The 23,909-nt window shown below is 42.6% G+C and overlaps 1 protein-coding gene across 1 annotated transcript in view; it reads left to right on the forward strand.

Annotated features, from left to right (window-relative positions):
* Positions 1 to 351: 351 nt before the first annotated feature.
* Positions 352 to 23,909, forward strand: part of TRIM44 (tripartite motif containing 44) — a 60,566-nt gene continuing 37,008 nt past the window's right edge. The window contains exons 1-2 of the mRNA XM_055143682.1: positions 352 to 567; positions 708 to 1,103. Of these exons, the coding sequence (XP_054999657.1) occupies positions 352 to 567; positions 708 to 1,103 (612 nt within the window). The remainder of the gene's footprint in view (positions 568 to 707; positions 1,104 to 23,909) is intronic.

A 23,909-nucleotide genomic window follows, 5' to 3' on the forward strand; every position in this document is an offset into this window, starting at 1 on the left:
GCTGAGCCGGATGGCCAACGCCAAAGAAGGGCGGAAAAGGGGGCGATTGTCGCTTTAAATGACTCCGGCTGGCGTGGGACCGAGTCGGGTTAGCTGGAACCCTGGTGGGGGCACGGGGTGCGGCGTGGGGGCCGCCGCCGGCGGTGGGGGTGTGGGGGGTCAGGGGGTCGCGAGGGCGCTGCGCCAGAAGTGCAGGAGCTGCGGGAGGAAGCGCGGCGGCGTTGGAGGGGGCGAGGCCGCGGGGCGCAGGGGGCAGCGGCGTCACGGGCCGGCCCCTGGCGCGGGGCGGGCGGACACTGGACGGGCCGCCGAGGAGGAGGAAGGAGCGGGGCGGGCGCAGGCGGCCCCCACATGGCGGCGACCGTCGAGGAGCCGCGGCCGCACGACGGCACGTGTGACGAGTGCGCGCCCGGCGAGGCGCGGGTGGGCGGGCCGGCGGCTTCTGCTGCTGCGGCCGCCACGCCGAGGCGCACGGGCGCCGCTCCCCCGCGCACCCGCGGGCCGGCCGCCGCGCCCCGGGAGCCCGCCGGGCTCAGCCCCGGGAGCAGCAGCAGCAGGAGGAGGAGAGTGAGGCTGACTACGACGCCAGCAGCAGCCACGAGGAAGACCTGGAGGACCAGGAGGAGGAGGAGGAGGACCAGGAGGAGGAGGACCAGGAGGAGGAGGAGGAGGACCAGGAGGACCAGGAGGAGGAGGACCAGGAGGACCAGGAGGAGGAGGAGGAGGACCAGGAGGAGGAGGAGGACCCGGAGGAGGAGGAGGAGGAGGACCAGGAGGAGGAGGAGGACCCGGAGGAGGAGGAGGAGGAGGAGGAAGATGAGGAGGAGGAGGAGGAGGAAGAGGAGCAGCAGCAGCAGCAGCGCAGCCCAGGGGGAGTGCAGGCCACCGGGGACACGGAGGAGGGCCCGAAGGAGCGCCACTTGGCCCCGGAGATGGAGGTGGAGGCCGAGGGAGTGGCCCGCGGCACGTGCCCCGAGCTCGAGCTGGACCTGAGCGCCTACTACCGGCAGGACCAGCAGCTCATCTGCACCCTGTGCCCCGTGGTCGGGGCGCACCGCGGCCACCGGCTCGCCACCCTCCACGAGGCCTTCGAAGAGCGGCGAGTAAGTAGAGGACAGCGCAGGACCGTGGGAAAGCTAGGCCGAGCCGCCCGGGTTGCCCCGCGGGTGCCCGCGAGGGACACCACCAGGACACCCTGCTACCCACCTCCATCCCCCACGCCCCATCAAAGCTCCTCAGTGTGACCTGAGCCACCGCCTGTGCGCCCCAAGCGCTTGACTGTCTTTGCACCCTGGGATCCCAGGGAGACGCCCCCACGCATAATTCACTGCACCGTGCCTACGGAGTTGCGGGTGCAGCGATAGGCCTGCCCTCCAGGATTGTGGGGACACACACACACAGTCTTGGAGATTTGCTCACAATTTATCATACCGTTGAACACACACACACACACACACACACACACACACTCAGGGAGATTCGCTCACAATTTACTGCACCATTCACACACGCACTTGCGAAGACTTTGCTCACACCATCTACTGCACCATTCCTGCAAAGTTGTGGATGCAGCAACAGGCCTGCCCCCTAGGATTGTGGGGAGAGATACACATAGCTGAGGAGACTCACACAATTTACCACACTGTTCACACACTACACAGGGAGACTTACTCACAGTTGGCCACACCATTCACAGAGATGCAGACATACACACCTGGAGAGACTCACTCACACGCAATTTAGCACACCAGTCACACAGATGGACAGACACGCACACACACCCAAAGAGACTCATTCACACACAGTCTGCTGCGTCATTCCTGCAAAGTTGTGGACACAGTGACAGACATGCCCTCTCAGATCATGGGGAGACACACTCCACTGCACCATTCCACCATTTCTGTGGGTAGAGTGACCATTTCTATAAAGTTGTGGATGCAACAACAGTAACCGACCTGACCTCTAGAGTGGGGAGACACAGACACACTCTCCTGTCTGTCTCTTTCTCTGTTTTGCACCATTCCTGTGGATACAGGGACAGCCTCAGATTCTGGACACACACACACACACAAACACACACACACCCGACTTCAGCATTCATACAGAGTTGTGGATCCAGTGACAGTCCTGCTCTCGGATACGAGGCACACATATTCACACACAATTAACCTCAGCATTCCTGCAGAGTTGTGGATTCAGTGATAATTCTGTACTCTGGGATTTCATCCCCTTACACACACACACACACACACACACACACACACATACACACAAACTACTGCACCATTCCTGGAAGGATGCAAATCCAGTGACAGTCCTGGGCTCTTGGATCCCTGAAAGAATACACGTAAATATACACAAAACTCAACTGTACCATTTCTGGAAAGTTGTGGCTCCAGTGCAGTCCTGCACTCAGGATCCCGACCACACACACACACCATCACCACCACCACCTTACAGGTCCTGAGTAAAAGGGTCCTTGGGAGAATTGATTCCCCTTAAGGTGGTTCCTGGAGCATCCCTAGTGCCTTAACCTACAGAACTTGACTATGCAAAGTATTTGCCTCCTGGAAAACTTGGGGCATGCAGGGTTGTTTTTTTTTACCACTACCACCCCTATTTATTTCTTTTATTTTTTCTTGGCCATACCTGGATGTGCTCATTCCTGCTGGGCTCAGTACCATACGCCACCAAGATTTTAAGCCCTATGAATCCAAGCCAGTGGCCCTGGGTAGGGGAAGAAGACCTCCAGGAAATGGTTTGACCATAACTTAATGTGTGCTGCATCTTTCTTTTAGGCTCCTCTGGCTTGGTTGTTGGATTGGGAGGGACAGAGAGAGGGAAGAGGCCAGAGAAGGCCGTGCTCCTCTCTCCTGTGTGTCAGTAGTGACTACCCGTGAATCTCCAGAACGCTATTTTGCAATTAGTAGATGCATAGTAGATACAGTTGAATGAATTTGTAAATGATACTTGCCTTTTATTTGAATTGTTGCTTTACTGTCTGTGAGGAAAACCATTAGAGTTAACCAAGGAGGCAAAGCTGAGTGAAGTAATCAGTCCGTAATGAACTGGTGCGTTATGAGGACCTTTCCTAAGCAGCCTTACAATTTCTGGTACCAGGATATGCAATACTTAAATAGGAAAAAATCCCCACTATTAAGTATTTCCTGACTTTTTTTTTTTTTGGCTGTTTGGGTCACACCTGGCAATGCTCAGGGGTTACTCCTGGCTCATGCACTCAGGAATTACTCCTGGCAGTGCTCGGGGGACCATATGGGATGCTGGGAATCGAACCCAGATTGGCTGTGTGCAAGGCAAACACCCTATACCCGCTGTGCTATTGCTCCAGCCCCCTGACTCCCTTTTTGACACCTTAAAGAAATTTATTACTTAATTGAGTCACCGTGAGATACAGTCACAAAGCAGCTTTTGTGATCTGGTTTCAGTCACACAATGTTTTAATACCCATCCCTCCACCAGTGTGCATTTCCCACCACCAATATCCCCTTTATCCCTCCTGCCACCCCCATCCAGCCTACTTCTATGGCACTTTTGTTCTCTGTATGTATGTCTGTCCGCCCCTCTCTCTCTCTCTCTCCTACCCCCTCCCCTTTTGGACATTATGGTTTGTAATACAGATACTGAGAAGCCGTCATGTTTGATCCTTTACCCACTTTCAGCACACACCTCCCATCCAGAGCCATGCCTTCCAACCATCGTTGTCATAATGGTCCCTTCTCTATTCAAAATGCTATCTCTCCCAGCCCTTGAAGAAGGCTTTCAACAGTGGACCATTCATTCTGGCTCTTGTTCCTACTGTCTTTGGGTGTTACTTTCATACTATGCTTTCTTGTATCCCACAAATGAGTGCCATCATTCTATGTCTGTCCTTTTCCTTTTGACTTATTTCACTCAGCATGATATTCTACACGTCTATCCATTTATAAGCAAATTTCGTGACTTTATTTTTTCTAATAGCTGTACAGAATTCTACTGTGCAGATGTACCATAGTTTCTTTAACCAGTCATCTGTTCTTTGGCACTTGGGTTGTTTCCATATTCTGGCATTTGTGAACAGTGCTGCAACATACAAGTTGTAAGTGTACATACAGTGCAGGATTTTAAAATTGTAGGACACATACTCAAAAGTGTGTTAAAGCATTCCCTTTCTGTATTACAACAATACTAGTGGAATTCAAAATAAGACTATTAGTGGCAATATTAAAGCCCTCCCATGTCCTCTTGCTATTTTAAACATTTTCCTTCTTTAAAATAATCATTGTCTTGACTTTCATGGTGATGTCTTTTCTTTATATTTTTACCATATTTTAATGCGTTACTGAAAATTGATAATCTCTTTCTTATGCTTTTTGTGGGTGGGTTGGGCACACCTGGCAGTAATCCAGGCTTACTCCTGGCTCTATGCTCAGGGATCACTCTTGATGGTTCTTAAGGGATCATGTGCCAGTGATTAAACCCAGATTAGCTGCATGCAAGGTAAGCACCTAACCTGCTGTACTCTCCCCAGTCCTATTGCACATCCTTGGGGGGGGGGGATTTGCTTCATTTAATAGCATTGTGTTTAGAGATTTATACAGTGATTGGTTGTGATTTGTTCATTTTTATTGCTGTATAGCACTCCATTTTAGGACTGCCCTAGTCTGCCGAACATTTGATTTCCAAATTCTGGAGGTTGGTCCTGACTATTAGAAGCAGTTTCTATAAGCTTCCTTGTTCATTTATCATATAGCACATCTACATACATTTAAGTGTAGTGTAAACCCCAAAGTAGAATTGCTGGTTTGACTATGTATGTATTTTCGATTTCAGTAGATTTGCATTGTCATGAATAGTGTGAGTTCTGTGGCTCTATGTCCTAGCTTCTTAACTGTGGCATAAATTTTAGCATTTTATTTTTAAATGTTTTATAATTTATTGTCAGTAAATATTTGATTTGTATACTTGTATATCTCTATATTGGGAAGGGGGTCACATAAATATTTCTCAGGCAAAAAGGAGTTGTGAGGAGGAAAAGTTTAAAAATCCTCTACAATAGCATATGTTATCACCAGCACATGCTATTGTGCAGGATTATTTTTGTTTTGTCAGATTTGTGAATATGGAATTATACTTTCCCAAATTTTATTTTTCCCCTCTTGTTACTATAGACTCTGAGTATCCTTTGTGAAGTGATTTGCATGTTTTTTTCTTATTTTCCTATTGGGTTGTCTGTTTTATAATTCATTTATAATAGTTTCAAACATGTATGTATCTGATTAATTTGTTATCCATGTGGGTTGCAAATATTTTCTACTCATTTTTACTAATTCATTCATTTATTTATTTGCTTTTTGGGTCACACCTGGAGATGCACAGGGTTTACTCCTGGTTTTGCACTCAGGAATTACTCCTGGCGGTGCTCAGGAGACCAAATGCGATGCTGGGAATCGAACTCGGGTTGGCCTCGTGCAAGGCAAACACCCTACCCGCTGTGCTATTGCTCCAGCCCAAATTTATTTATTTTTTAATTAATTAAATTTTCTTTTTATTGAATCACAGTGAGAACAGTTACAAAGCTTTCAGGTTTAAGTCTCAATCATACACTAACCAAATGCCCATCCCTTCACCAGTGCACATGTTCTACCATCAGGAATCCCAGTATACCCCCCTATCCTACCCCCCACCTTGCCTGTGTGGCAGCTGATTTTCACTTTACTCTCTCTTTACTTTGATGACATTCAGTTTTCGACAGAAAACCCACTATTATTATTTGGAATTTCCTTCCAACAATCAGACCTGCCGAAAAGGCATCATTACATAATTTGTTTTCTATTGCTGATAATGAAGAACATATGATGTCGAATGGCTGCAACAGCAGCCACGTGGTTTTGTAATTCTGGTATTTTAGTAATTAAGTCCAGAGGTATTTCTGCCAGCAGCCGCTGTGTTCCGAGATTGGTTTGTTTGCCTCTGGGATCATGACCGTTCAGGGGTGAAGGAGCCATTCCTGAACTTTTTTTTTAATATCAAGAAAGATTGCATAAGCATCCGTGTGGTTTGGAGAAATAGTCCTGGCCCCCACATACCGGAGCCATGTTAGTAGAAGCTCAGTGTTGCTGGGATTCCATCTGGAGAAAGTGGGAAATCTGCACCTTCTCTGTCTGGGGCACCCCGGTGTTATTGGCTTGGTTTGGGGTCCGGAGTATTCTCTCTCTACTCATTTTTTTCATCTAACAACAGTTCATTTTATGTAGTAGAATTTATCATCAGTTTACTTCATGGTTAGTATTTTATGTGTCTTGCTCCATTTACCATTGATTTTTGTAGTGAAGGTACGGGATTCATTTTTTTGCCCCCTGCACACAAATAGCAAATTGCTCTAACAGCATTTATTATTGTTCTCTCCCCCTTTTCATCTTTCCACTCTCTGGATTGCTCCCTGACTTTCTATAGCACTTACAACGTTGCTGCTTTGGAGTGTAGAGCAAGAGAGGATTGGGGAAGACAGAGAAAAAGGAAAAATGGTTCACCTATGGAAACCATTGGTTTGAACTGTGTGGATATATGTGGATTTTCTTATAATATAATTTTTTCTGTAAAATGCTTTATTGTAAGACAGTTTATATATGATGTACACAATATGTGTTTATTTACTGTTTATGTTATCAGAAAGGCTTCCCGTCAATAGCAGGCTGTTAGTAGTTACATTTTGGGGAGCCAGAAATTACAATGTAATTTTCAGCTGGGCAGGGTAGGCACCCAAAGCTGTTCAAGAATCAACTGTATTATTTATGTTACTGTGGTTTTTTCATTTTTGAACCACACCTGACTGCTTGGGCTCATTCTTGGCTCTGAGCTTAGGGCAGTTCCTGAAGGGGACTGGGGAGGGCGGGGCAGTCACATGTGTTGCCAGGGATGGGACCTGGCACGTGCCCTACCCTCTGTAGAATCTCTCTGACCACAACAGTTTGTTACTATAAAACGGCATTTTTGGTTACGTATTCCGTTTCTTTATGTTTTGTCTGTTCAAATTGTCTACGTTTTCTTAAAATCAGTTTTGATGTGACGTTTTCTCAGAAGTTGTATGTTTTATTTAAATTTTCAATGTACCAGTATACATTTGTCAGTCACATTCTGTTGTAGCTAGTCTTTATTCCTTTAAGAATAGCATCTGTCTGATTGCTCTAGTATGTGAAAAGCTTGTAGATCTCTGTTGTTTTGGTGTTGTTCATGTTTCGAATCTTTGCTCTCTTCTTCATTATGTTTGAATGCTTAGGTTTCATTGCTTAAAAATTTTTTTTATGATGGGGATTCCCTAAGCTTAGCATGAAGGTAAAGGTGTGTTCTTCCAGAAAGAATTTGAGTCTGCTTTTCCTATGATCTAAAAGTGCAAGTTATTTCCAACTCTCCTTAAGCTCGTGTAATTTTTTTTAAAGGTTTTTAATTTATTTATTTTTAATTAGAGAATCACCGTGAGGGTACAGTTACAGATTTATACACTTTTGTGCTTATACTTCCCTCATACAAAGTTTGGGAACCCATCCCTTCACCAGTGCCCATTCTCCACCACCCGTAAACCCAGTGTCCCTCCCACCCTCCCCAATCCCATCTCCCCCCCACCCCACCCTGCCACTGTGGCAAGGCATTCCCTTCTGTTTTCTCTCTCTAATTAGCTGTTGTGGTTTGCAATAAAGGTGTTGAGTGGCCGCTGTGCTCAGTCTCTAGCCCTCATTCAGCCCGCAACTCCCTTCCCCCACATGGCCTTCGACTACAATGTAGTTGGTGATCGCTTCTCTGAGTTGACCTTTCCCCGGAACGTGAGGCCAGCCTCGAAGCCATGGAGTCAACCTCCTGGTACTTATTTCTACAGTTCTTGGGTGTTAGTCTCCCACTCTGTTATTCTATATACCATAGATGAGTGCAATCTTTCTATGTCTGTCTCTCTCTTTCTGACTCATTTCACTCAGCATGAAACTTTTCATGCCCATCCACTTGACTACAAAATTCTTGACCTCCTTTTTTCTAACAGCTGCATAGTATTCCATTGTATAGATGTACCAAAGTTTCCTCAACCAGTCATCCGTTCTGGGGCATTCGGGTTTTTTCCAGATTCTGGCTATTGTAAACAGTGCTGCGATGAACATGCATGTGCAGATGTTGTTTCGATTGTACTTTTTTGCCTCTCTGGGATATATTCCCAGCAGTGGTATTGCTGGGTCAAATGGGAATTCAATATCTAATTTTTTGAGAGTCGTCCAAATTGTTTTCCAGAAGGGCTGAACCAGTCGGCATTCCCACCAGCAGTGAAGAAGGGTCCCTTTCTCCCCACATCCTCTCCAACAGCGGTTGCTTTTGTTCTTTTGGATGTGTGCTAGTCTCTGTGGTGTGAGGTGGTATCTCAAAGTTGTTTTGATCTGCATCTCTCTGATGATTAGTGATGCAGAGCACTTTTTCATGTGCCTTTTGGCCATTCGTATTTCTTCCTTGGTAAAGTTTCTGTTCATTTCTTCGCCCCATTTTTTGATGGGGTTGGATGTTTTCTTCTTGTAGAGTTCAACCAGTGCTTTATATACCATTGATATCAACCCCTTATCTGATGGGTATTGTGTAAATATCCTTTCCCATTCTGTGGATAGTCTTTGGATTCTGGTCACTGTATCTCTTGCGGTGCAGAAGCTTTTTAGTTTAATGTAGTCCCATTTGTTGATCTCTGTTTTTACTAGATTGCTTAGTTCCGTGTCACCTTTGAAGATACCTTTATCTTCAATATCGTGGAGGGTTTCGCCGACCTTGTCTTCAATGTACCTTATGGTTTGTGGTCTAATGTTGAGGTCTTTAATCCATTTTGATCTGACTTTTGTGCATGGTGTCAGGTCAAGGTCTAAACCCATTTTTTTGCATGTGGTTGTCCAGTTGTGCCAGCACCATTTGTTAAAGAGGCTTTCCTTGCTCCACTTCACATCTCTTGCTCCCTTATCAAAGATTAGATGGTCATACATTTGGGGTTGTGTGTAGGGATATTCCACCCTGTTCCATTGGTCTACGGCTCTGCCTTTGTTCCAGTACCATGCTGTTTTAATTGTTACTGCTTTGTAGTAAAGTTTGAGGTTGGGGATGGTGATGCCTCCCATCATCTTTTTCCCAAGAATTGTTTTAGCTATCCTTGGACATTTGTTATTCCATATGAATTTTAGGATTGCTTGATCCATTTCTTTGAAGAATGTCATGGGTATACTTATAGGGATCGCATTGAATCTGTATAATGCTTTAGGGAGTATTGCCATTTTGACAACATTGATTCTCCCTATCCACGAAGCTCGTGTAATTTTATTTTATTTTATTTTTGTTTTGTTTTCATAGATCAAAATTTTAGCCTGTTTTTCATTCATTTCCTCCTCCTAATTTGATTCTGAGGCAACACTCCCACACCCCCTTTGGAGAGTTAGAGGAATTTTAGTTCACTTTAACTCTTTGACAAGTTAGGAGGACCCCAAGTTTATATGGAAATGTTCTTCTTTAAGTGTCATCTTCTCTGGGGCCAGAGTGAAAGCTCAAGTGGTAAAGCACATCGTCAGCACCTTGTGGCTCCCCAAGTACTGCCAGGTATAATTCTGATTGTCTCCTGAGCACTGTTGGGATATCTGGAACATCTCCATTCTGGCTCTAGCTTTACCAGAGGAGCCTCTGGCCTCCACACATAGCATTGTGTTTGGTCCTATAAAAATAATAAATGTCCTACTCTGAGCATGCTATAAGCTTTACTTTCTATTACTTCCATCCTTCCTCTTGCACTTTCCACCCCTAATCAAATGCAGCCTGGTTTCTTGAGATCAATAAATGTCCTAAGATCAAGAGCTGCTTTCTGTGTTCTGCTTATGTTAGCTTTAGAATGGTATTACTAATTAGACTATAGACTTAATTAGAGTTTCACCAATTTTCCCCCTAATTACTTTTGTACTAGGATTCTGTGGGAACATTACGTTTCTTTTCTTTTGATGATCTTGGTTTTAAGATATGCTAGTCAGGTGTTTTGTGGATTATCTCTCAATATGGATATATGCGATTTTTTTTCTTATGGCAACCTGGAGTTATGGATATGGGGGAATCTCCATAGAGTTCCTTTTATGCTTTGCTTTCTTTACTTAGCATTAGAAATCACTCCTTAGATCCATATTTGTTTTGTTTTAGCTATAAATTATCCATCGTCATTCATTACATTCTTAGTTTACAATACTAAGCCTTTCAACCCAGAATGCTAATTCAATTTCTTTTAAAGGATCCCGACTCTTTAAGAGTCTGATACTTGATTATGTCACATTTTTCATGTTTTTTTATCATGTCCTATATTTTTTCATCTAATACTAGAAATTGTATTTAAAAGAACAGAGACTACATTACTGTTTTTTTAACCCCTTCATGCCCCATCCCTTAAGAAAAGCCATTTGCTTTACTTTGATAACCATCATGAGGTATTGATTATTTGGATATATTAAAGGTTTGAGCTTGCTTATAAGTTGGTTGTAACTTTTAGTTTGTTTTTTTTTTTATTTTTTATTTTTTAAATTTTTATTAAATCACCATGTGGAAAGTTACAAAGTTCTCAGGTTTATATGTCAGTTATACAATATTCAAACACCCATCCCATCACCAGTGCCCAAATTCCACCACCAGGAACCCCAGTTTACCCCCCGCCCCCACCCCCTACCCCCTACTGTATAACTAATGAATTTCACTTCATTTTTTCTTTACCTTGATTACATTCCATATTTCAACACAAAACTCACTATAGTTGACATAACTCTCTCTCTCTCTTTTTTTTCTCTTTTTCCTTTTCCATTTTTTCTTTTTTTTAATTTTTCCCCCTCATCCCCCTTCCTGCGCCTCATAGTATGGTGTACTCCACGCCACGTAGGCCAGCGTGGGCTTTTGCTTAGCTCATAGTCCAGAGGTGGCTGTTACATTAAGAACCTTCAATATTTCAACAAAAACTTACTGTTATTATTTGGAGTTTCCCCCCCAAGTCTGACCTGTTCAAATGGAACCCTTTCACATTGATGACAATTATAAATGTTAAGTCGCAGGGACGCGGCAGCGTCCGCGCGGTTTTGGATTTCTGTATAAAGTCCTGGGAAAATTCTGCCAGAAATTACATATTTCCTCCGTTAGCCGGCGTGGGGCAAAGGCTTAATTTTCACAGTCTCCATACATGGGTGCAGGCACTTGCTGGAACCCCAATTCCTAAAGCTGTCTCTGGTTCCCGCTTGTTCCACATCCACCGGCTCTGCAGGGGCATGGGCGCCCGGGCCGAAAACCCGGCCGGCCGGAGCCGAGCACGGGCCCGACTAGGGCTGGCTCTGTATCCTGCGGCTGTTTCAAGTTCAAAGCACACATTTTTTTTTTTTTTTTCCGCGCCACCAAGTTCGTACCTTCTCAACGGACCCACAAAATGTCGGACTCCACGCCTTCTCCCGGAGGGGAGAGAGACCAAGAAGGAAGGTTCTTTCCTCCGTTAGCCGGCGTGGGGCAAAGGCTTAATTCACAGTCTCCATACATGGGTGCAGGCACTTGCTGGAACCCCAATTCCTAAAGCTGTCTCTGGTTCCCGCTTGTTCCACATCCACCGGCTCTGCAGGGGCATGGGCGCCCGGGCCGAAAACCCGGCCGGCCGGAGCCGAGCACGGGCCCGACTCACTTTTAGTTTGTTTTAAGGCACTTCTGGATTTCAATGTTTTGAGGTCAGTGGGCATTTGCTTATTGACATGAAGGTAAGTATCTTGGAACTCTAAAAATGCCATTGTGTGATGATGGGTGAAAGAAGAGGATTTTTTTTTTGCTTTTTGGGTCACATCTGGAGATGCACAGGGGTTACTCCTGGCTCTGCACTCAGGAATTACTCCTGGTGGTGCTCAGAGAACCATATGGGATGCTGGGAATTGAACCTGGGTCAGCCGCATGCAACAGTAGGGGAAATAATTCAGCAGGAGTGACAGGAAGTATTGTTTTTGGGGTGTGGGGAGTATAAGGGATTGGTCCCATGACATCTGATTTGGCCATATTTCCATATAGTTAACACATGAATAAAAACCAATCAAGAAACATAGTAGGGATTTTTATTTGTGATAATTAAATTGCTTCATTTGTGATAAAATGCCTAATAATCTTTAATGCATTATAAATACCTAATAAATGTTAATTGTTGATTTTATTATTATTGCAAGGAGTCAAGTTAAGGTGACAAGTGTAGCTCTGAGAGGAGTTAATACAATTTATGTTTGATTATTCATTGTTTAAACTGTGGTGAACTTGTGAACAGTTTTCACAAGGCCAACTTGTGAAAACTGCTAACACTTTGAAGTACACTTCTATAGGCGAGAGCAGGCAGAAACCAGGCTGAAAATCTCACAAGGGGATTGGGATGGAAGAAACTGAGAGTTGTTCAACAGGACTAAGGTGAACATCTTGAAGGGGTAGTGTTAATACTTACTAACAGAAGTGATTTCAAGTCTTGCCTCTCCTGGTCTTTGCTGTATTTCCACTTGGATTCCAGGTGATTTGGTCTTTGAAGGATTTTGTGTGTCCAAATTTTTGTTCCACATTTATCCTAGAAGTATAGTTTAACAGCCTCAATTGCAATCTTTTATTGAATCTGACTTTTTAGCTACGTAGATTTCCTTTATTGTGACCATAATTTCTGACCTTTTAAAATGAGTAATTGTGTCTGACAGAGTAACTTGCTCTGATTTATGGATTTATTCATGTGAGAATTCCTTTTTGTTTGTTTTTGGCTCTGGATCAGCAGGCAGTGCCCAGAGTTTATTTATGGCTCTGCACTAAGAGATCATTCCTGGTGGTGGTCAGGGAACCATGTGGGGTGCCAGGGATAGAACCAGGAAAGAATTACAAACCATAAATCCCAAAAGTAGAGAGAGAGTATGGGGGAAATTGTCTGCCATAGAGGCAGGGGGAAGGTTGGGATGAGGGAGGAAGAATATTAGGGACATGGGTGGTAGAAAATGTGCACTGGTGGAGGGATGGGTGTTCAGTCTTTTTTTTTTCTTTTTGGGTCACACCCAGCGATTCTCAGGGGTTACTCCTGGCTTTGCACTCAGGAATTGCTCCTGGTAGTGCTTGGGGGACCATATGGGATGCCGGGGATCGAACCCGGGTCGGCAGCGTGCAAGGCAAACGCCCTACCCACTGTGCTATCGCTCCGGCCCTGTTCAGTCATTGGATGACTGAAACTCAAACATGAAAGCTTTGAAACTGTATCTCGTGATGATTCAATTAAAAAAAAAAAAGAACAAGGATCGAGTGTGTGCAAGGCCAACATCCAGCCTGCTGTACTGTTGCTCTGGCCCTTCATGAAATTTCTTATATTGTCAAGGGAATTTGTATTTGTAGCTACCTGTAAAGAATTGTTTTTATTAAAAAATAAAAATACAATTTTTTACTCATATTTCTAGTTTCTGAGACTGTGAGTCACAATTCCACATGGGGTTGTGTAACTTTCTTAAAATATGTTTTAAAATATATTTCATTATGATTTACCTGTATTTTATTTGTCTACCTGTTGTAAATACCAGTGTACCTTAGGATCATGTAAAAATATCCTAGTCAAAAAAAGGGTCTCAGGCAAAAAGAGTGTCAGAATCTGTGCTCTGTAAAAAGATTACTTTTGAGGTGCCAGAAGATTGTATAGTGCTTTTAGCACATGGCAGCATGCACCCAACTTGGGGATTGATCATCATGGGCTGAAATCCTGGAGGCCCCAACACCACCAGAGTTGCCCAGGTAATCCCCAGCATCACAGGACTGAGCTGTACATCGTCTAATGACCTAGCCTTGAACTCCCAGCTGGGCTGATTGAAAATCCCTTGCAGTTGGAACCTCCACCCCACAAACAAAACCATTATTTTGAACATAATCTGCCTTAATAAAACATACTTTACATTTAATCTTGTTTACACCTACACCTTTGAGTAATTCAACTGGAACACTGTTTACTGCATATGGTGTGTTTGGTTTCTTTTCTGTTAAAAAGAAAGCTGGGTGGCTAAGGATGTGATTTGGGACTTTGGGCGCAAGCCTTGCATCGTTTGACAGCAGTTCAATCCACAACACCACATGGCCCTTCCCTAGGTTTCACAGGTGTAGCCCTGTGATACTCCAAGTTCTGCTGGGGTATTCCTGGTGGTCCCTGCACCAAAGGGCCTGAGCTGCACTGCATCCTTACACATTTTAGTGCACTCATGCACTAAAATGCTACTAGCCCAATTGACTGAGAAACCCCCAGGAACCCTGAGCACCACTTGGGAGCCCCTTCCCTCAATATGAATTTTTCCAGTAGATGGGCCATATCCTATCAATTGAACAGCACTTGTCTAGTTCACTCTAAGATTATCTGAAGAAAAGGTAGCGTTAAAAATGAAGTACTTACAGACCGCCGAGATGTGATCCCGGGGGCCGCACGCACAAGCGTGAATCCAGACCCAGCAAAACCTTTCGGCGTGGGCAACTCCTCGCAGAATGTCTCCAGCCTGAGAACTAAGCCTCGGCCCCGTGCCCGCCCAGGAGGGGAAAGGTATTTCTTTCTCTAGCCTCTTTCTCTCCGGGGATGAAGGGCGCGGTGGCCGCCATATTAAGACGACCACAGATTGGGTTTTCAAGCCTGCAATTATCTAATATCTGGAAGAAATCTCCCTGGACTTCTTGTTAAAGTACAGAAATTCAAAACCGCGCGGCCGCTACTGCGGCCGTGCGACCTTATTTGTCTTCACAGTAGGTCTGAATCTAGTGGGGTACTCCTAACAACAATAGTGAGGTTTGTGTTGAAATATTGAATGTAACCAAAGTAAACAGAATGTAAAATGAAACTTATCAGTTACAAGGTAGGGGGTGGGGGGGCGGAATGGGAGGTGTACTGTGTGGGTTTTTTGTTTTTTTTTTTTTGGTGGTGGTATATGGGCACTGGTGAAGGGATGGTTGTTTCAGCATTGTATAACTGAGACCTAAGCCCGAAAGCATTGTAATCTTCCACACGGTGATTTAATAAAATAAAATTTTTTAAAAAATGAAGTACTTACAGGCATCTGAGGAATACTTCTCATGACTATGCTATAGAAAGCACCAAAGGTTTTGAAGCTACACCCTACGACCCTCAAATGTGCCTCAGGGTGGGGGTGGGGGGAGAGGGGCACTAACAATAGGAAAAATAGCTATGCCTATAGATGGACTGGAGGTGGCTGGGTGCCAATTCTGTATCTTTCCGTGTTCAGTCCTCTGGTCTTCAGTCAGTTCATAAGAAGCAATTCTGGTCAGGAGGTAGAGGTTGAAGGTCTTCCATAATGTATTCATATGTATTGTTTAGTTTTGTTTGGGGGGGCATGGGTACACCTCCAACGGTGGTTAGTGCTTACTCCTGGGTCTATACTCAGTGATTCTCATGGACTCGGGAGACCATCTGGAGTATTGGGAGTCAAACTTGGGTTGGCTGTGTGCAAGGCAGATGTCCTACATGCTATACTTTGGCTCTGGACCCCTTGTTTATATTTTTTATTTCTTATTCTTGTCTGAAAGGATCATGATCACATTCTAATAAATCATTAAGCATTGAGTACATAGTGGTTCAGTTACTGCTTTATTTGTATCAAATCACACAAAAGCTAAGATTATGGTAAAAGGAAAGCCTTGGTGTCAGTTGTAGCTACCCTAAAATAGTTGGGGTTTTTTGGGTCACACCTGGCAATGCACAAGGGTGAATTCTGGCTCTACACTCCCCTGACAGTGCTCAGGGGACCATATGGGATGCTGGGAATTGAACCCGGGTCGGCCACATGCAAGGCAAATGCCCTACCCGCTGTGCTATCGCTCCAGCCCCACCCCCAAATAGTTTTTATGGAAAATTTGTATAACGTCTGCAAGGACAGGATTCTGTTTGATTATACATCCCAATGAGCTTCCTTACCCTGTTTTAAGCCTTGGAAGTATGCATTGAGCAAAGTAGACAGGACTCTTACTTTCATCGAGTTTACACCCAGCAAGGGAATGAGACTAAACAGTTATATACACTGTGACAACAGCAAATTATGGTAATAAAAGAAAGTGGTATGCTAGGAAGGGGTACTTAAATATATATATATATGTATATATATATACCTTTTATTAAAGGTTCACATTTACAACATTGCTGGGCTTTTTGTTGTTGTGTGTTTGCTTATTAATTTTGGTTCCAGGGATCAAACTCAGGGTTTTGTACATGCGAAGCATGCACTCTAACACGGAACTTCATCCCTGGCCCTAATTAGACTGCTTTTTGATAAGATAATCATGGAAATCATTTATGAACATAAAACATTTGGACAGAGACTTGAATTATGAGATCTAACAAAGAGCTAGAGCAACACTACTTATTACCTTTCATTGCTACTTGCACAGAGTCCAGTGATTTTATTCATAGCAATGATAATTAGTTTGGTTCCTATATTCTTGTAAAGAAATTAATTGACTCTCAAAGTGAAAAATAACATAGTTCTGGAACTTAGAATATGATGTTAGCAAAGGTGAAACTATTATTAAGTATCCAAATGAATATGAGCTTATAGAGAGGGTTCCTTTTAATACAGTTTAGTTTCTCTAGGGTTGCATATTTGACAGTGATGAAGCTTCCCTAAAGAGAGAGCAAGGTCTTCTTCAGGGTTAAATAGTAGGAACAGGCCATCTAATTGTGTCTTGTTGAAGACATGACTCTTCCCTCAGTCATTATTGAAATTATACTTTATAATGCAAGAATTAAGGGGCTGGAGCAGTTGTACAGCGAGTAGGGCCTTTGCCTTGCACGTGGTCGACCCGGGTTCGATTACCAGCATCCCATATGGTCCCCTGAGCACCGACAGGAGTAATTCCTGAGTGCAGAGCCAGGAGTAACCCCTGTGCATCACCGGGTGATATCCAAAAAGCAAAAAAAAAAAAAAAGAATTAAGATAAAATGGCAGAAGGGCAATGAAGACACAATAGTGATAGCAAAGTCCCCAAGGAAGAAATGAAAGTGAGGTGTTGGAGGCATAGCAGAAAGGTCCTTGTGGGTTAGAGTGACTTGAAAGAGGAATAAGAGGTGATGTCAGCCAAGTAATTATTGTATTGCTCACCGTGGCACCATATTTTTTGACGTGTGTATTCTTTATAAAGTTATTATGATTGAGGGCTGGAAAAAGAGTACAGCAGATAAGGTACTTGCCTTTTGCATGGCCAATCTGGAATCAATCCGCAGAACTCTATATGGTACCCCCAAGCCTTTCCAGGAGTGATCCTTAAGCACCGTCAGTTGTCACCCAAAAACAGAAACATAAAATACTTGTGATCAGTCTCTTAAGTTCGAATCTTAGGTTATGATCAGATATTTTATAGATAGCATTTCTATCAGTATTTGTCTTCATTCATCTCATAATTAGACGTTAGTTATGGATTTCCAGGAAAAAGTTTAGAGGTAACATGCATATCATCAGTGTGACTTGGCACTTTTGATATGTGGGATGCAAGAGACAGAGTACATAGACTCTAACATTTTGTATCTCTGACCATTTTCTGTGGTGTCCCATGAGCAGGAGTTATGCAATACCTTGCATGTATCTAAAAAATGTCTCCTTGTCCTTCCTGTATTCAGTGGTCAACTTTTTAGCATAGTCCGAGTCTTGAAAAATAAAAATAATAATTTTGATAATAGCACTTATGCAGTACTATCTCAGGATCTGATCTTAGTATTTTATGAATATTAATTCATTTTATTTTCCATTTTACAGAGACAGAAACTGAGCCATGAAGAGATCAATAACTTACCTAGTGTTATTCAGTTGGAACATGGCAGAGTTTAGACAGAAATTTTAATAGCTGACCTGAGAGAGATAAGGTCCAAACTTTCCCTGCTTTTTCTCCCAGTGTTGTTGTTTTCTCTTTTCTCTGACCTTTTAGTCAAAATAAACGTGTTAATCGGCATTTTATTCTGCTGGGTTTCAGGATAAAGTCACTGACTTTTTTTTTTTTACTTTTTGGGTCACACCCAGCAATGAACAGGGATACTCCTGGCTCTGCACTCAGGAATTACCCCTGGCGGTGCTCAGGGGACCATATGGGATGCTGGGAATTGAACCCGGGTTGGCCGCATGCAAGACAAACACCCTACCCACCGAGCTATCACTCCAGCTCCAGTCACTGATATTCTTAAGCCTCTTTGGGAATAAAGAACTATGTACCTGTGACATCAGATTTTTTTTTTACCACTATCCACAACCTAGAAATTGCCCTTCCTGTCCATTAATATTCCTGCCTTATAGTTTCCTTTGCATCTGACCCAAGACTATGTCTCCAGAAATCATCTCAGTCAGTGCTCAGTATGTTATCTAGAAGTTTAATTCAGCCTGGCATAACCAACTCAGTTTCATATTTCTATTCCATTTGGTTGTCTTAGTATCCAGAGTTAGGGGCTAAACTTGTTGGGAGGTTGAGGAGCTCCTAAATGTATCAGAAGAGGGTTCTGAATACATAACCTGGGTGGAACAAAAACTTTAGTTATGGTATGTGGAGTAGAGCTAGAATGGGTTGTGAAGCACAGAACTTAGAACGAGAGAAATTTGAATCTGTGTGTATCTGTATGTGTGTAGGAGTATGTGTGTCTGTGTTTTAGCAGGGTGGGGGAAGGGAAAATTAGTATTGTGTTCCTTTATGGAGGTAAATCTTCAATATACTAAAGACTCCATAATTTATAGCAGATGACCACTTTAACAAGGATTGTATGATTTACATTGTGCATAGTAATATGCAAGATTATTCTTGTGGAACTTTAAATTTTGTATTAAACTCACTTCAGGAGTGTTCAATCAGGTAGCAATTTTCTTCAATAGAATATTTTAGAAAACATTATAATGTGCCCAAACTAAATCATAAAGTTATCTTTAATGTTAGAAATGATATTTGTGGGGGTGGGATTAGAAACCGATATTTGGGGGGTGGGATAACACCCGGCTGTGCTCCGGCTTACTCCTGGCTCTGTGCTAAGAGACTGTGTGTGGTGCTGCAGATTGCTCCTGGGTCAGCTGTGTGCAAGTCTAGTGCCTTGATCCCTGTACTGTTTCTCCAATCCTATTTTTCTGAATAATTTCTGAGCATTTATAATGAAATGTATGGCAAATATTAGGAATAAGAAAAGGTTTCAGACTTCACAACACTCACAGACAACAAAGATAATCTTTTCATGTCTTACGTATAAGTATTAGAGGAGAGACAGACAGTATGCTCTAACAGTTCAAGGAAAAGGAAAGGTAATTTCAGCAGAAAACAGAGCTAGGAAAGACTTTTCTGAGCATATGGTGTTCAAGGTGGGCCTTCAAAGATGTATAAATTTCATTAGGTATATATAATCTGTTAGGTTGCCTTCCTCTGTTCACATAGCAACAGCCTGTATTCATTTATTATAGCATTAAATTGCCCCCTCTCATGACTGTCTTCACCGGGTCCCCTCAGAGGGAGTGGGCTGTGTTTCCCTCGCCACCTCAAGCAGAACCCCCGAGGCTGAGGACCTTCAGAACCCAGCCACAGCCATGCTCAAGGCCCCTCTCCACATGTTGGACGAGCCTCACGCATGAAGGTACCGGCAGAGGAACCCAGGTGTGCGGGACCTGGGGCTGAGATCTCCAAGCCTGCTCTTGGGCCTCTTCTGCATAGATCCCCCATTTTCCAGTAGCTAAGCAGTCACATCCAGAAACTGTCACCAGCACAGTATGATCCCACCAATGGCCAATACCCAGAGACTATAAAACCGAGCTCCCAACATCAAATATCCTAGTTCTCCCTCTCGGAGAACCTGGTAAGCAACCGAAAGTTTCCTGCTCACATGGGAGAGCCTGGCAAGCTCCCCGTGGTGTATTCATATGCCAAAACCAGTAACAATGATGGGTCTCATTCCCCTGACCCTGCAAGAGCCTCCAATGCGGCACCGTTGGGAAGGACAAGAGAAGCTTATAAAATCTCCAGGTTAGGACGAATGGAGACATTACTGAAACCGCTTGAGAAAATCAATGATCAATGGGATGATGATGATGATGATGATGATGATGATGATGACGACGATGATGATGATAGCACTAAATACAGTATTTAATATCAATGTTATTTCTGTGTCCGGAATAATTTCTGTGAACATTCTGTGTAATTTCTGTGAACATTGATTCCTTTGGAATTAGGGCTGTATGCTATTCATTTCTGTGTGCTCAACATGCTGCATATTGTGTGTTGAACGGGAGATATACATGACAATTCGACAAATATATGATGTGAGGAATAATAGTTGTAGGGTTTCTATAGAATTGAAAGTCACACTATTGCATTATGATTTCATATATCAATATTTGTAGTGTTAAATTATTAAATGAATTTAAGATCTTAAATAGCAGCATCTTAAACAAGATTTCACCCCTGTAAAGAAATTCCAGAAATCTGGGTGTAGGCAGTCTAAGATTGGAATGGAGGAACACAAAAGTCAGGAACACAGGCTCTTTCCTAGTCGGCCATCCTTAAGAGTGTAGCCTTTGTGGACCGAGATGAGTCCAGTTGGCCCATCACAGTTACATGGTAAGTGAAGATGGACATGCTCCTCCTTTAAGGGTGACTCCTGCAACAGTTACTGAAAGGTTTATCATGTATATTACCTTACCTCCTTTTAGCACTCAGTTCTTATCCAGAAGGGTCATTTTCAGTTTTCATTGTCATAGTGGTCTCTGCTTTGTCCAAACTGCTCTCCCCAACACAATCTGTGGCAAGCTTCCTACCATAAACCAGTCCTCCTGGCCCGCATTTCCACTGTCTTTAGGTATTAGTTTCATACTATGTTGGTTTTTTTTTTGGTATACCAAAAATGGGTGCAATCACTTATGTCTACTTCTCTTCCCTGACTCACTTCATTCATGTATCTCACGATGCTGTCCATGTCCATCCGCATATAAGCAAATTTCATGACTATAGTTTTTCTAATGGCTACAGAGTATTCAATTTTGTAGATGCACCATAGCTTTTTTATCCAGTCATCTGTTCCCTGGCACTTGGGTTGTTTCCAGATTCTGACTATAATGAATAGTGCTGCAATCAACATAGGAATGTGGATTTCTTTTCTGCATTGTGTTTTTGGGCTCCTAGAGTATGTTTCCAGGAGTGGTATTACTGGGTTTTATGAAAGCTCAATTTCTGTTTGTTTTTTTTTTTTTAAGAAATATCCGTGTTTTTCAAAAAGGCTGGACCATTTCACATCCCCACCAGCAAGGAATGAGAGTTCCTTTCTTCCCACATCCATGCCAGCACTGGTTGTTCTTGTACTTTTTAATGTGTGCCAGTCTTTGTGGAATGAGATATATCATTGTTTTGATTTGCATCTCCCTGATGATAAATGATGTAGAGCACTTTTTTCATGTCCCTTTTTCTTTTCTTTTTTTTTAATTTTTGGGTAAAATAAAAACATATGATGAAAATAATGTTTTTTATTATAACAAATTGGGAGAATAATGCATCTAGAGGTAATTATACACACACATACACACACACACATATGGACCAGAGTGATAGCACAATGGGTAGAACATTTGCCTTGCATGCAGTCAACTCGGGTTTGATTCCTCCATCCCTCCCAGAGAGCCCGGCAAGCTACCAAGAGTATCCTACTCGCACGGCAGAGCCTGGCAAGCTACCCATGGCATATTCAATATGCCAAAAACAGTAACAACAAGTCTCACGCTGGAGGTGCTACTGGTGTCCACTAGAGCAAGTCGATGAACAAAGGGATGACAGTGCAGTGCTACAGTGCTTTTTGGGTCACACCTGGTGGTGCATAGTGGTCACTCCTGGCTTTGCATTCAGGAATTACTCCTGGTGGTTCTTGGTGACCATATGGGATGCTGGGAATCCAACCTGGGTTGGCTGCATGCAAGGAAAACGCCCTACCTGCTGTACTATCACTCTAGCCCCTCATGTGCCTTTTGACCATTTATATTCCATCTTTAAGAAAGTTTTTGTTCATATCTTCTCACCATTTTTGATGGGGTTGAATTTTTTTAAAAAAGCTCTACCAGTGCCTTATATTAGAATGGGTGATATTAGCCCCTTATTAGATGGGTGTTGGATAAATAAATTATTTTTCTCATTAAGTGGGCTGTCTTTGTATCCTGGTCATCATTTTCTTTGAGAACTGTCTCCTGGTCTTATCTAGTTGCAAGACAGGCTGGAATGCAACCAGTCTCTAAGGCATAGTGTGTTAGTAAAAAGGTAAGCTCTGATTCTAAGGAAAAAAATGGGTGTATTGATAGTGAAGGACCAAGGTAACTTTACCTTTGTTGGCTTGGCAATCCAGGAATTTGAGCCTTGGCTCTATGTTGAGCTATGTTCAGTTGAGTAATTAAGTCATTTTCTCTGAATCTTGGTTTCTTCATCTGTAAATTGGACAAAATCATTGCTTTTCCTCTTTAACTGGTTAGGAACAAACAAGATCATAGACATAAAGAGCTTAGCATACCCCTTGGGATATAATAAGCCCTTGGCAATTGATATTTCTTATTCTAACATTCTATCTTGAGTTTTGAATAATCTATTTAATGCTATTGAAGTAAGTCTGGCATTAGTATAAGTCCTGGACACCAAGATTCTTTGGGTGAAAGCTGTTCATCCCCCTCTCCTTCTGCTCCTTCTGCCTGCTCTATTCCGGTAGATATATAGATGAAAAATTTGTCTTCAGAGAAGAGACTCCTGGATATTTCAGTGTCCTGCTGGTGTCTTATGCACTAGCTAACCAAAACACAGCTGGTCGATCTAAATTTAGGTTCACAAGTCTTACTGGTTGTCCTCTTTAAATTATGTTTTAACATTCTGAACGGTGGGAATATTTTTTATAGAAGCACAGGGTGGCAGGGAAAAGCACCCTTTACTTTCTGGTTAGAATATAACCTCGGTTTTCTTCCCAAGAGGCAATCATATTGCTTACTGCTCTCTTTGTGATTGGATTTGTGTGGACTTTGGCAGGGGAAAGTCTGTGTTGAATGATAGTCTGACTTTATGTACGTGAAGAATGGAAATATTAAGGTTTAGCTGAAGTTTTAACACTAAAACAATATACAAACTTTTGTTTGCTGTTGAGTTTTGAGAATCTTTTCAGAAATGAGAATAATAATAATAGCTACCAAGTAGAGTGAGAGCAGATACTTTTAATTCATTATTTCATTTGATCTCAAGATAACTCCCATAGTAATCTGCCATTATTGTCATTTTATAGATGATGCAACTGATATTCAAAGACATTGAATTTTGTAGCAGATCACCTGGTAGTTGAATGGAAGTATTAGGATTTGAATCCAGGCCTGCCCAAAGTATATATTTCTACTATTCAACTTGCCTCTAATCTCACTTAATTTAAACTTCCTAAGTTGTACAGATACATTCTTGTGAGGTTTACTATCTTTATAAAGGTATTCAATATATAAATACTGGATATTTTATACTCATTTTCATCTGTCAGAAAATTTCTCCCTAGATATTTTGTAGAATATTTTGATTGGTAACAGATAGCTTTGTTCATTTTTTTTCTCTTCAGTAATTTTTGGTTCAGTACTTGATAGTAGTCAGCCACTTTATATATTGTTATTTAATAGCAGCAATAACTAAATATATTGAAAACTGAGTGTGCCAAGTTCTGTGCTATAAACGTTTTCCATATTCAGTTTAATTTTTGTGACAATTATATGAACACAGTATTTATTAAGGTAAGTTTATTACCTTAATAATAAAAGTTTATTTATTATTATTATGAAGTTTATGGCATGATTCTTTTTCTTTTGATCCATTCATTCAGGTGGGGAATTTGGAATAATAGGGAATTTGGCAGA

This window comes from Sorex araneus, chromosome 6 (assembly GCF_027595985.1).
Source record: "Sorex araneus isolate mSorAra2 chromosome 6, mSorAra2.pri, whole genome shotgun sequence".
Classification (NCBI taxonomy): Eukaryota; Metazoa; Chordata; class Mammalia; order Eulipotyphla; family Soricidae; genus Sorex; species Sorex araneus.